At 44.8% G+C, this 15,059-nt stretch overlaps 1 protein-coding gene across 2 annotated transcripts in view; it reads left to right on the top strand.

Moving 5' to 3' along the window:
* HEATR5B (HEAT repeat containing 5B) overlaps positions 1-14,037 on the top strand; it is an 81,683-nt gene extending 67,646 nt beyond the window's left edge. For both annotated transcript variants that reach the window (XM_077282997.1, XM_077282999.1), the window contains 2 exons: positions 4,841-5,054; positions 7,655-14,037. In XM_077282997.1, coding sequence (XP_077139112.1) covers positions 4,841-5,054; positions 7,655-7,959 — 519 coding nt within the window. In that variant the 3' untranslated portion in view covers positions 7,960-14,037. The remainder of the gene's footprint in view (positions 1-4,840; positions 5,055-7,654) is intronic.
* The last annotated feature ends 1,022 nt before the right edge of the window (positions 14,038-15,059 follow it).

Here is a 15,059-nt window from a genome sequence, read left to right on the forward strand (position 1 = left end):
TAACAAAAGGGATGATGGATTGAGATTTATCCCTCTATCTCTGCACCTGAGGTAACGCCCATCCACGCTGCAACATCCGCGGCGGCTCCATGCCGGGACGCGCACCGTTGGTGAGTGGATCCTGGCAGCGATGGGCTTCTGCAGCGGGATATTCACAGGCAGTCTCAGGCTTCCCTGTGGCCCACCTCCTTGAGGTAACGCTCCAGCCGGCTACAAAATTTAGCTCCCGGCTTCGGCCGATGTGTAGGCCGCACCCCAGAAGCGCACTGTGGCGCCTTAAGGCGGCTCTGCCTTTTTTCCTGGCGCCTTTCGCCTGGCACGGAAGCGCTCAATTTTCTCGAGCAACGGGCGTGACCACCCCTCACTTCTACGCTGGCGCCGGCTGCAAAAATTTACGCCCCGGCTTGGGCCTATTCATGGAAGTCTCGAGGCTCCGCCCACGTCGTGCCTGTGGCTCCGCCCCCTGAATTGGCGCTTCTCGCTCGCTGCGAGATTTTACCTAAACCCGCATGACCAGTATTCCTGGTCTTAAAGGCACGTGACCAGTATTCTCTGGTCTTAAAGGCACGTGACCAGTATTCTCTGGTCTTAAAGGCACGTGACCAGTATTCCCTGGTCTTAAAGGCATGTGACCAGTATTCCCTGGTCTTAAGGGCACGTGACCAGTATTCCCTGGTCTTAAGGGCACGTGACCAGTATTCCCTGGTCTTAAGGGCACGTGACCAGTATTCCCTGGTCTTAATGGCACGTGACCAGTAATCCCTGGTCTTAAAGGCGCGTGACCAGTATTCCCTGGTCTTAAAGGCGCGTGACCAGTATTCCCTATTTTTAAAGGAGCGTGACCAGAATTCCCTGGTCTTAAAGGCGCGTGACCAGAATTCCCGGGTCTTAAAGGCACGGGACCAGTATTCCCTGGTCTTAAAGGCACGGGACCAGTATTCCCTGGTCTTAAGGGCACACGACCAGTATTCCCTGGTCTTAAAGGCACGGGACCAGTATTCCCTGGTCTTAAGGACACACGACCAGTATTCCCTGGTCTTAAAGGCACACGACCAGTATTCCCTGGTCTTAAAGGCACACGACCAGTATTCCCTGGTCTTAAAGGCACATGACCAGTATTCCCTGGTCTTAAAGGCACATGGCCAATCCGAAACTGGTCATAAATAAGGAGCCCTCTTCCGCTGAAGTTTATCCCAGTGTAACTAGTTCCCTCAGTCTAAACTCCCTCGTAGAGCTTTTGCCATCCAGTCCGGATATGCGATTCACTGGATAGAAGCCTCTACGTGGGACGCTATGCCTGGTCTGATTTTTAAGGGTGACAGGCACTTTAAAGGGCGCCGGTCTCCCCACACCATCAACAGACGGGGACATGAAGGTCGCTTCCAGGTATCCTTTTCTGCACCCAGGCCTAACGCCAGACAACCTGTCCTGTCCACCCGGAGACCTGAACTCTGTGGATGTACACCCTTTTTCGGGCGTCTGAGCACCCCCCTCTGCATCACCACTATTTAACAGAAGATGCAAGAAGGCGAATGTTCCCTCTCCACTTCCCTGTTAAGAGGATGGTGGATCGAGGCTCCTAATTTTTAACTCTGCAATGACCTGCTGGAAGCAGCGGCGCATTCTGCCACTCGGCAGATTAACCGGGTACAATCTCCTGTGGTTTACCTACCAGTATCCCTGCCCGATATGTCCTCAATTAAAAATGCCATGATCTGTCAAATAGCAAATCTGGTTTGTTCCGTTTTGCGGCTACGGGTCCAGCCCTCTACCCTCCCTAGCCGCCGCATGGATTGCTAGAGCAACGGTCTCCTGCTTAGAGCCCTTAACTACTTTGATTCACACCAGTACCCCTTTCCTGAAGAGAGTTCAGCTGGTCAATCAAATTTTTGAGCGGGAGACTAACGAAGGATCGTACGTTCCTACAGCCCCGACCAACAGTGAAAGGGTTGTCCAGGACAGTCTAGATCTAAGGGATCTTGGTTCCTAGAAGGGGAACGAGAAGTAGGACCGATCCCGGACCTCAAACTTCTAACAATTTTTTCACAAGATTCTTCTTCGAATGGAGTTCCTCCGCTCAGCCATTACTTCAACAAAAAAGGTGCAGTTTCTGACATCCATCGACATTCGGGATGCCTAACCTCTTCAAAAATTCCTTTGCTTTTCCATTCGTGAACAGCATTTAAGTCACGACCTTGTCCTTCGGCCTTGCTACCGCACCCAGAGTGTTCGCAAGGGTCATGGCGGCTGTCATCTTGCACCTAGAGGCGTGGCCGTCCTGCCCTGTTTGGCCGACTGTTTACCCGCCCTTGCAGGACTACGCTAAGTCGTCTATATCACTTGTGATACCCTCTCACCTGGGCTGGTGGCTAGACTTAGACAACTTCTCATTTCCAGCCCAGCAGATATCCTTTTTGAGGATGATCCGGTACTCTTCCAGAAGGGTGGTAAATTTCCCTCCAGACAGGGTCATGGTTTTTCAACAGGGAGCTCGCGCTCTTGCTCACTCATCCCCTCATTTCATTTGATTTGCTAGGAGGGTTCTAAAAAAAAACAAACAAAAAAAAAACGGAGACGTCAACGGAAGCAGTTTCCTTCCCTCCGTTACTTTTCAGCAAGTCAAGCAGCCTTTCAGACGATAGTCTCTGAGCTCCTTCTTCATCCAGGGTTTTTTCTCCCGGTTCCATGGTTACTAGTAACTTCCAATGCCAGTCCTCTTCTCCCGATCATTGCTCTGGAGATCTCAAAGGTAGTCCTATAGTAGGTCCACTACCTTATGGCGGGTCAACCCATCCGATTTCAATTGGACAACCCCACGGCTGTGTCATACGTCAATCATCTAGCGAGTACCCACGTTCAAGCACCATGGCCAAGGTACCTCACATGGGCCGAGATCTATCACTCGGTGATCTTGGCAGTACATATCCCAGGAGTAGAACTCTGGGCTGCGAACATATTTAGCCGTCAGGGTTTCACCTCAAGTGAGTGGGAACTTCACCCGGAAGTCTTCCATCAGACCCGCCTTCACTGGAGCTCTACAGTTGTAGTTCGGATGGCGTCCTGACTGATCGCCTGTGTACTCGAGTTTGTTGTTCGGCCTCGAGATCCAAGAGCCATCGCACTGCATGCTCTGGTTATTCCGTGGTACCAGTTTCCACTTCCGAAAGCTTTTCAGAAGCAGAAAGGGCCCCAGTGATCCTCGGAAATCCTCACTGACCACGTCAGTTCGCTTGCGGAGCTGATAGCTTTCTGTCTTTCTGCAACAAAACTGCAAGTAGGGACCACCTCGCAGGATGTTTTCACATGTAGTTTTTCCCTATTGCATACTGTTAGATCATTGGGATCTATTCTATTAGGGAAGGTCGCCCCCTTTTTTCTCGGCGATATCCTCATCCTGACGAGTCTTCGGTGCTAACGGGTCTTTTCAGACTTTTTTCCCTTACTTCCTTCAAGGCAAGGTTGTCCTCAGGCCTTCCCCGTCCCTAGCTACCAAGGTGGTATTGTATTACTACTGTCATGAGGGCATAGTTCTTCCCTCATCTCTTTTGGCACCAGTCCACAAAATGGAATGAGTTCCCCATATTCCGAACGAAGCGAGTGCTTTAAGTAGGTAAGTCTTGAGGACGGCGTCCTTCCGAAGGTTGGACACCATATCTTGGGTTTCCTAACGGCAAGAGGAAGGCTTCCTGACGTTTACAGGAAGGGTTTGGCCGTCTTCATCGGCCATTTAGCCTGGTGTATTCCTTTCACCATCCAGGAGTCTTTTCGTGTTAGATGACAGCCTATCTCCCTGTCTATCGTGGGTTCTAGGCACCAGGCGTCGAAAAGACACGCCTGCAAGCTTGCGGATTCGTCCAGTCCGCATGCATTCTTGAAGCATTATAATTCCCAGACTTCCACAGATGTGACTCTGGGCAGGCGGACTCTGCAGGCCGCGGTGGCGCACTTGTAAGTAGCAGTTACACAGGGCCTGATCTGACGTTGTCCCCACCCAGGGACTGCTTTGGTACGTCCCGCGGTCTGTCCCCCCCAATGAGGCGAAGGAGAAAGAGGGATTTTTGTGTACTCACCGTAAAATCCTTTTTCTCTGAGCCAATCATTGGGGGACACAGCTCCCACCCTGGTATTGGCTTATGCTTGTTTTTATAATCCGATATGCTATACTCTCATATATAATATGACATGCTGTAAGCTAATATGTTGTTACTGATCTCCTACTGCTTTTTGCACCGAACTGGTTAGCTGAGGGCCAGCAGGAGGGTGTATACTGCAGGGGAGGAGCTAACTTTCTTTGTATCACTTAGTGTCCTCCTAGTGGCAAGCAGCATAACACCCACGGTCTGTGTCCCCCAATGATTGGCTCGGAGAAAAGGATTTTACGGTGAGTACACAAAAATCCCTCTTTTTACAGGTTCAATTTTAAAGTTCCTCTAAATGATTAAAAAATGAGTTCAAACTTGAAAACATTCATTGTTTTTACTTTGTGACAAATACTGTGTGTAAAAAAAAATTCTAAAAAAAATAAAATCCTATCAATGCAAAAAAAGAATTAAATAACATAAAAAAATCAAAACGTATATCGCATGTAAAAAATGGATGCATATGGTCTAGTTTGAAGGGGTTACCCAGCCTGTTAAATTAAGAGTGGTGGTAGGTCGGGTGCTAAGAGACGGACTAGCTGCTGTTTGAGTGTTGCTGCCATTTCAACGCTTACATTGGCTTACATTCCGAGTCATACTTGTCTGCACTTTTCACAATCACTACAACTACTCCTTAGTGTTTTACTTTGTATATACTAAAGCTATAGTAAATGAATACTTTTGTGCTTTCCATTTCCCAGGTTCAGGCTAAAAGTTATCAGCTCCTTTTATCAGTGTTTCAACATTCCAATCGAGCAATTTCTACTCCGTACATTCATGCTCTGGCGCCCATCATGGTGGAGAATCTGAAATCTGTTGAAAAGAAGAGACCAAACAGGAGTTCTGAGCTGCTGGCAGTTCAGGAAGGGATAAAGGTCCTGGAAAGATTGGTCTCTTTGGGAGAAGAGAAAAACCGTGAGTGAATAATTTTACTTGGTAAAAAATGATGAACAAGTGGATGTTTGTCCCTCCATTTTCATTAATAGTGACCACATCACATTGGGAGTTTAACAGAGGGAGAGCGCTTCATCTGTCCGCCTATCACCCCACACATCCCCATTGAGATTGTGGGATGCTATGGCAAATGAAGGCCTAAATATGTACCCCGGGTCAGTCATATGCTGATGATTATTATACCATGCCAAAGGAAGGAACTAATGTCAAAGAAAGCTCATCTAAACCGTAACAAATACTAATTGGGTGAAACTTGACCCCTTAACGACCGTCGATGCGCCTTTTAATGGTGGCAGTTAAGGGTACTTATTCCTCAGCACCGCTTTTTAACAGCACTGAGAAATAAGGTTATAGCGCCACCCATCGTCGGAAAATCGCTGGGGTCTCAGCTACCTGGGGTACCTGAGACCCCAGAGAACATGTTACGGTCGGTTTTTACTAACCTCAGTGTTGCAACCACCATTATTCATGGAAAGGAAAAAGGAGAGAGAAATGGGGTCCACCGGGCACCCCCGGTACCTCAGGTGTCCCCCAGCCCTCCGCGTCTTCTTCCGGGAAGAAAATGGCAGGCACCATAGGAGATTTTTCCTATTGGTTCATTTTGATCACTGTGATAGCCCCTATCACCCCCTTAGTTAGGTAAAAAAAAAATAAAAATATGAATAATAATAATAACAATAAAAAAAATGTATTTATTTCCATTTTTCCATTAGGGTTGGGGTTAGAGCTAGGGTTGGGGTTAGGGCTAGGGTTAGGGTGGTGTTAGGGTTATGGTTGGGATTAGGGTTAGGGAAGTGTTGGGGTTAGGGCTGTGTTAGAGATGGAGTTAAAATTGGGGGGTTTCCACTGTTTAGGTACATCAGGGGGTCTCTAAACGCGACATGGTGCCCACCATTGATTCCAGCCAATTTTGGATTCAAAAAGTCAAACTGTGCTCCCTCCATTCTGAGCCCTTCCATGCGCCCAAATAGTGGCTTTCTCCCACATATGGGGTATCAACATACTAAGGAGAAATTTCACAACAATTTTATGGTCCATTTTCTCCTGATACCCTTGTGAAAATAAATAAGCTTGGTTTCGAAGTAAATTTTTTGTAAAATAAGTAAAATGTTCATTTTTTTCCTTGCACATTGCTTTATTTCTCGTGAAGCACCTGAAGGGTTAATAAACTTCTTGAATGTGGGGTTGCGCACCTTGAGGTTAGAAGTTTTTAGAATGGTGTCACATTTGGGTATTTTCTGTCATATAGACCCCTCAAAGTCACTTCAAATGTGAAGTGGTCCCTAAACAAAAATGGAATTGAAAATTTTGTTGTAAAAATGAGAAATCGCTGGTCAACCTTTAACTCTTATAACTTCCTAACAAAAAAAAATTATATATCCAAAATTGTGCTGATGTAAAGTAGACATGTGGGAAATGTTATTTATTAATTATTTTGTGCAATATAACTCTCTGAGTTAAGAGCACACAAATTAATGGTTGCAAAAGTTCCAAAATTTTAGCCAACTTTCCATTTTTTTTCCATAAATAAATGCAATTCAAATCAAAGAAATTTTACCACTAACATGAAGTACAATATGTCACGAAAAAACTTAGAATCAGCGGGATTCATTGAAGCGTTCCAAAGTTATAACCTCATAAAGTGACAGTTGTCAGAATTGTAAAAATTGGCCCGGTCATTAAGTACTAAATTGGCTCTGTCACTAAGGGGTTAAAGGGTTATTCACAACTGAGGAGCAAATTGTTACCTTTCAGCATGATACTGATACTATAACTCACCATCTGCTGGGATCCCCACATATTCCAAGATGGGGCCCTGATTAGATCAGAACGGTGACTGGTAAGGCTTCTTTCACACTTCAGTTGTTTGGCGTCAGTCTGCTCCGACATAGTGACGGATCCGTCACAATTGTTGAGAAAACGGTTCTAACGGATCCGGTTTTTTTGACGGATCAGTTACTTGGGGCTTGTCTGGGAAAAGTATCTACTTTTTGGAGCATGCGCAATTGAAAAAGCGGATTGGGGCGGCGGAACCGCCGAAATGACGGTCGCGACGGATCCGTCGCCCATAGGCGGCCATTCAATGGGATGGCGGACGCGACGGATCCGTTGCGAACCGCCATTTCGGTGCAGACAAAAAACATTATAATGTCCGTCAGTGTCTAGACAACGTCCGCCAAATTTCGACGGATCCGTCGCATGGCGGATGGAACGGACGACCATCTGCCACAATCTGTCGCTAATGCATGTCTATGGGAAAATAGCAGATCCGCCAAAAAAAAATGGCGGATCCGCTATTTGAGGAAAATGGCGGTTTCAGACTGACGCCAATAGACTGAAAGAGGAAAGAGGCCCAACATCTAACATGCATGGTTGTTTTGAGCCGCTAATGGCCAATATAAGCTAAAATGTTTATGGCTGCATCAATTTAACAAGTATTTTCCAGACAGATGTTTGCTAACTGATTGATCATTAACAACTTTCATCTAATATATATGGCTAGCTTTGATTTTATTGGGTTTGTTATTAATGCTTTTTTTTTTTTATTACTTTCCTTCCAGGAGTCCAGCTTCTCGCTCTTCTTGTTCCTACTCTAATTTCTTACTTGCTTGATGTCAACACATTTAGTTCTGCATCCCCCTCATCAAAGGATCTCCATGAGTTTGCACTGCAGGACTTGATGCGTATTGGGCCTCTTTACCCACACGCCTTTAAGACTGTAATGGGGGCAGCTCCCGAACTGAAGGCCCGGCTAGAAACTGCCATCAGAGCTAACCAAGCGAGCAAAGCCAAGGCTGCCTCTCGACAGCCTGCTCCCACCATCCAGACTGCTCCCACCATCAAACTCAAGACCAGCTTTTTCTGATCAAGTTTCCCTTGTAAATAGGAGCATATGCTAATTCCCCAGGAGCGTGGACAGTTTTTTTCCTCAGCAGAAAACTGGTCAACTTGTTTTAACATTTTCATGAAAAAAATCTAAGATCTATTCTAATTGTACCCTGCTTGGTTTACATTAGTGCAAGGATGGCATAGAAGAGGCTGGCATCAATGACCGACTTACTAGAAGGGCTTTCTGAGGGTGCCTCACTCATGGGATTGGCTTAATGTTGTATTTATGCTTTTTTTTTTCCATTCGGATCCACATAAAAGATATAAATTATTGCCATGCGACTCGACAGTAAAGTGGTTCTGCTATTTCCATAACTCCCATAGAGGAGAATGGAGAAGCACACAATTTTCTTTACATCTCTCGATTCCTTCTTTGCGTGGATGTTGCAGCAAGTGTGGTCCACGTTTTCCCCATATTTGGAGGTGTCAGAGATGGAACCCCACCTATCACGATATTTAAGTCATACCCTATGGTTCTACCATAACATTTTCATGGGAAGACACATTTACAGTGTGTTTGTGCAGTATGGATATGTTGCAGATTTTCTGTCCTTATTCTCTTGCACACTGCATAACAGATCCATCTGGAGACTGACCTGCAGTGCAGATTTCAGTCTCAGTATGTCAGTATATTTTACGGACTACATGATTTGCAAAGATGAAATCTGCAGCAAATCCAAAGCACAATCTCCATGTAAGTCATGCTGATTGTTTCTGCTCTATTTACTGTTTGCCTTGGGAGGATGTATCCTATAAGAAGAAATCCTTCCCAAAGTATTTTATCATTTGTCAGAAACTAAAATTGGTTTGAGTCCAGAAGTTCTGCCCTGCAGCTTCTCGTCATGGTCCTGGAATTTTTGGCTTTTCCCATAACACCACAGTGCAGCTTTAGACATGCACCTTGTTTTGTGACCTGTCTGTAGGACCACCATAAACGTTGGCTGAACATCTAATGTACATGTGGCTCTTCTGACTTTTTACAGACAGATGATGAATTTGTTTGAAAAAGCTTGATCTTTTTGTTTGGTGGGGAGATTAGTCCCTGACGGAGGAGTCTGGCAGCGGCTCTCAGAGACCACAGAAGCGCTCAACCAAGCTGGGTGTGACTGTGTATGGGGGAGTCCGGAGGGATAGCTGACCGCCGATCGTTTGGTCAGACCACAGCTATGTAATGTGTCTGGCCAGCGTAAGACTAGATACGTTTATTAGGGTGCAATAACTTATTTCTTCCTACACTTCAACATTAGAGTGAGCAAATGCAATGCAGTGAAGGGTTATCCTATCTCTAGAATATATGTTATCATCACATGTTGCTGGACTTTCCCTGGCTAGAGACTACAGTAGCCATCTGTTACTGTCATTCTCAGGATCACTAGGGGTCCTAGAGGTTCGGTGATGGGAATATTAAATTACAACAGTCACCCCCCGAGGGGTGTGTGTATGTATGTGTATATATATATATATATATATATATATATATATATATATATATATATATATATATATATATATATATATATATATATATATATATATATACTGTCCGGCCAGCACAATGCTACACTGCCTATAGAGGCTGCGTATGACTGCACATTTCTGTTGTTTATTATAAATGAATAAGTCTGAACATCTCATGTAAAAAGTAAGGTGGCACTTTTTAGGAGATCTGGGGCCTAAGTGACAGAGGTCATTGTGGTCTATCTGTTACAGCCTGAATGTAGAGGGCATCATTGCCAGCTTTTGGTTACTTCAGTCACGTATGATTAGTTATTTTACTGTGTATTATGGATTTTTGTTAGGAACTTTCAATTACTGTAAATTGCAAAATGAATTCATTTTAAAATATATTTTCTGCTTTCATGTCCACTGTAGATATACAATTTATGTTTAATTTCAGATTTTATGCACAAATTACACAGTATAAACACGACTTAACACTAAACCTTCCACTTACTGTATTCTGATGAACTCCATCATAAAGATATCTTCTTTCCTGCAAACCAGCAATATTAATAAAGTTCCTTCAACAGTATTCCTACTTGTAACAAACATTTAAAGGGGTTTTCACAAAATTCTTGGTGTTTTAATAAAACATTCTCTGCTTTACTCCCCCTCCCCGGATTCAGTTCTTGGTCTATGCCGCTTCTCTCTGTGTCTGTTAATTTCTGCAGCGCTGACTTCATGTCAACAGCGCTGCAGCCAATCACTAAACTCAGCGGCTCTACCCAAGAAGATAGCACGAGCTGCTGAGCTCACTGATTGGTTTCAGCACTCTTGATGTGACGTCAGCCCTGCAGATAAAAACGGACACCAGAAGCAGCGGTGGCGACTCTGAGATGGACCAGGGGAGGACAAATAAGCCAGTTTATATTTTGAAAACAAGCACTGGCTTTGTGAAGGGATTTATTGAAAGTGGAAAATCCCTTTAAGGTATGAGATGGGAACAGGATTTATTTAGTCATTTTATGCAAGCTTTGTTTTTCTCCTCTTTTAGGCTGGTTTCACTCATTTGACTTTCATGGTCGAAGGACGGATTGTGACGTCGGGACGGTCTGCAGGTCTCATGACTCAAACTCAACAGCCTCATATACATATACGAGTGCGAGTCATAGCATCATAGAATGGTAGAGTTGGAAGGGACCTCCTGGGTCATCTGGTCAGGAAACCCGTGGCTAGTGCGGTATGGCCTCTAGCCTGTACTCAGACTGTGAAAGGCAGATGTGAAAAACCAACCTCACACAGAGTTAATAATTGTGTGTGCACAGAAGGTTTCTTCTGAGGATTCCTACTTAAAGGGCTTATCCAGAATTAGCACTTTCTTATGAAGATCCGATCACTTTTATTTACTAAAGATAAGCTTACAGGTACTTCTCACAAAATTAGAATATCATCAAAAAGGTAATTTATTTCAGTTCTTCAATACAAAAAGTGAAACTCATATTATTTAGAGTCATTACAAACAGAGTGATCTATGTCAAGTGTTTATTTATGTTAATGTTGATGATTATGGCTTACAGCCAATGAAAACCCAAAAGTCATTATCTCAGTAAATTAGAATTCTTTATAACACCAGCTTGAAAAATGATTTTAAAATCCGAAATGTTGGCCTACTGAAATGTATGTTCAGTAAATGCACTCAATACTTGGTTGGGGCTCCTTTTGCATCAATTACCCTACGTTCACATTTGCGGTGTGCGCCGCAGCGTCGGGCGCCGCAGCATCGCCGCATGCGTCATGCGCCCCTATATTTAACATGGGGGCGCATGGACATGCGTCGCACTTGCGTTTTGCGCCGCATGCGTCCCTGCGGCGCTCGCGTCTTGGCGCAGAGGACGCAGCAAGTTGCATTTTTGCTGCGTCCAAAATCAATGAAAAAAAGGACGCATGCGGCGCAAAACGCAGCGTTGTGCATGCGTTTTGCTGCGTTTTGGTTTGCGTTGTGCGTTGCGGCGCCGACGCTGCGGCGCACAACGCAAATGTGAACGTACCCTTACTGCATCAATGCGGCGTGGCATGGAGGAGATCAGCCTGTGGCACTGCTGAGGTGTTATGGAAGACCAGGTTGCTTTGATAGCAGCCTTCAGCTCATCTGCATTGTTGGGTCTGGTGCCTCTCATCTTCCTCTTGACCTCACCCTATAGATTCTCTATATCGTTAAGGTCAGGTGAGTTTGCTGCCAATCAAGCACAGTGATACTGTTGTTTTTAAACCAGGTATTGGTACTTTTGGCAGTGTGGACTGGTGCCAAGTCCTGCTGGAGAATGAAATTTCCATCTCCAAAAAGCTTGGAAGCATGAAGTGCTCTAGAATTTCCTGGTAGACGGCTGCGCTGACTTTGGTGTTGATAAAACGCAGTGGACCTACACCAGCAGATAACATGGCTCCCCAAACCATCACTGATTGGAAACTTCACACTAGACCTCAAGCAGTTTGGATTGTGGCCTCTCCACTCTTCCTCTAGACTCTGGGACCTTGATTTCGAAATGAAATTCAAAATGTACTTTCATCTGAAAACAACACCTTGGACCACTGAGCAACAGTCCAGTTCTTTTTCTGCTTGGCCCAGGTAAAACACTTCTGGCATTGTCTATTGGTCATGAGTGGCTTGACACAAGGAATGTGACACTTGTAGCCCATGTGCTGGATACGTCTGTGTGTGTTGGCTCTTGAAGCAGTGACTCCAGTAGCAGTCCACTCCTTGTGAATCTCCCCCAAATTTTTCATTGTTTTTTTTTAACAATCCTTTGAAGTCTGCGGTTATCCTGATTGCTTGTGCACCTTTTTCTACCACACTTTTTCCTTCCACTCAACTTTCCATTAATGTGCTTGGATACAGCACTCTGTGAACAGCCAACTTCTTTAGCAATGACCTTTTGTGGCTTACCCTCCTTATTCTAATTTACTGTGATAATGACTTTTTGGGTTTTCATTGGCTGTAAGCCATAATTATCAATAGATATTCTGAAATAGATCACTCTGTAATGACTCTATGCAATATATGAGTTTCACTTTTTGTATTGAAGAACTGAAAAATCTTAACTTTTTGATGATATTCTAATTTTGTGAGAAGCACCTGTTCCTCCAATACCAGACAGAACCTATGGACAGGGATGGAGCTGTTTATTAGAGATGATTGAGTTTGCCTAGGGTCTCGGGTATGCACCAAGTATTGCAAGTGCTTGAGTGACATTTTTGAGTCCCCACTCCAGCATGTTTTGTGGCTTTTAGACCGCCACAAAAGATGAATGGATTGCCTGTGTATGTCAGCCAATCCCCGCATCTTTTGTGGCTGTCTAACCGCCGCAAAACATGCCGGCACCCTCAACACTCTGTGCATACCTGAGCACCCCAGGCAAACTGTACTTGGACTCATCACTACTGTCTATAGATGAAGGCTTCTATGTTTTACTGATCCAGGACAGCCCCTTTAATGACACCAAAATATTCAAACTCCTATGTACATCATAAGAGTTACCCGCCCTCTTGATTTATCAAGAAAACAGCATGTTCACTTAAAACACTGGACAGCCAATTAAAGGGTTTATCTGCCCTGTAAAAGGCAGCAAATGCTATAACATTATAAAAGAAGCTCTACTCATTTGCTCTACCCTAGTCACTCCACCTGGAGGACATCCTGTTCCTCTGTCATCTGATCACTGCAGCCAAACACAGGCCTTTGGTGACCAAAGAACGAGACTGCAGCCCTTCTGGAAGAGTGGAGACCACCCGGGCACCTGTGCTGGTGAACAAGCATAGCTTCTTTTATTAAAGATGGGCAATCCCTTGGCTGGTGAAAATTGCATGATGAATAGGCGGTCTCAAGTGGGCTAAAGATTCATTAAGTATTATTGATAGAGGAGTTGCTAACAGAGATGAGCTGTCTTTGGGGGGTGGGGTGGGATTTGTTGGGAATGTTGGGGATTTTAAAATTGAGAAAACTTTGTATGGAACATAAGGAAACTCTGTGGGAGATGTAATGTTTATTCTTAATAAAAATCTATTTAAATTAAAAAAAGATGGGCAATCCCTTCTAACAATGAGATAAGTGCACCAAACAATTCTTCTGTTCCCTGAATTCTCAGCAGTCTTCCTCTCCTAAGGTGTGACGTTATCTCCCATGTAGGCAGATATAATAGACCTATTCCATCCAATATGGACAATTTTACTGTTCTCATCTAGCAAAACCCCTGTGCTTGTAAATGCGGAGCCGTAACCAGTGTCCAAATAATAACTATCGTAAAGCTGTTGGAACAGGCCACAATTTCTACTCCGCGGGCTCATTTTATTAATGACCTCTAGTATATCCGCACATTGCAGTGTTTTAGCAACGTGCTTTTTATTGGGTGCGTAATCTAAGTACACTGTTTACATAAAGAGGGAAACATCTTAAAATGCTCATTTCGTCTTTATAAGGAGGAATAAAATCCCTTGAGCACAACACGGAGGATACGGAAGACAAGCGTGTATCATGAATATGTGACATTTATGGTGTTCATCACAGTTTTACTGTAACCTTTTGTGTCAAGCAACAAAGTGCAAATAAAACAAGCATGAGCCAGGCATCCGGTGTTCACTGTGTTCACTGTGTGCGTCTGTAGTGCGGGGTGTTGTCCTTTCTGTGTAGTCGTGATCAGATGGGTCCACACCTCATTGAACAACACTTGGATATCACTTTACACAGGCAGCAGTAATCGGTAGGTTCCACAGTAAGATTATTAAAGGGAACCTGTCACCCAACCTCCCCCCCCCCCCCCCCCCCTGGCATTTTTAACGCAGCACTAATGCTGCATTCTGTTAAGGTGGCTCTTCTATTTGTGGTCCCTTCCAACGCTGCTATATTACTTTTTATAATTTGCACGCCAAAGCACAGCGCAGGCACCGGGTACATTACTGAAGACAGGGGAGGCGACGCCCGAAGGGGCTGAGGGATGGCTGGGAGGCGTTTGCGTCCGGGGAAAAGACGTGCGCCCCGGACAGACTAAAGGTATGGCGCGCAAAGTATAAAAAGTAATATTGCAGCGTTGGAAGGGACCACAAAAAGAAGAGCCACCTAGACAGAATGCAGCCTTAGTGCTGCACAAGGTGGCTATTTTAGTTAAAAGCGCCAGGGAGGGGGGGGGGGGTGACAGGTTCCCTTTAATACACACAAATGCTCCATAGACTTAAGCCTGTCAGGCATCCAGATGTAGCAGAGCTGGACTCGTCTAGACTGTGTGCACATACAGCATTGAACATACACCATACAACCTGCAACATACACCATGCAACATACAACATTGAACATACAACATGCACCATGTGACATACGACATGCATCATGTGACATGCAACATACATGTGACATACAACATGCACCATGCGACAGAGCATATGACATGCGACATACAACATGCACCATGTGACATACAACATGCGACATACAACATGCACCATGAGACACACATGCACAATGCGACATGCACCATGCGACATACATGCACCATACGACATACAACATGCACCATGTGACATGCAGCATACCTGTGACATACAACATGCACCATGTGACATGCAACATACAACATGCACCATGCGACA

This window comes from Ranitomeya variabilis, chromosome 2, assembly GCF_051348905.1.
Source record: "Ranitomeya variabilis isolate aRanVar5 chromosome 2, aRanVar5.hap1, whole genome shotgun sequence".
NCBI classification, from domain to species: Eukaryota; Metazoa; Chordata; class Amphibia; order Anura; family Dendrobatidae; genus Ranitomeya; species Ranitomeya variabilis.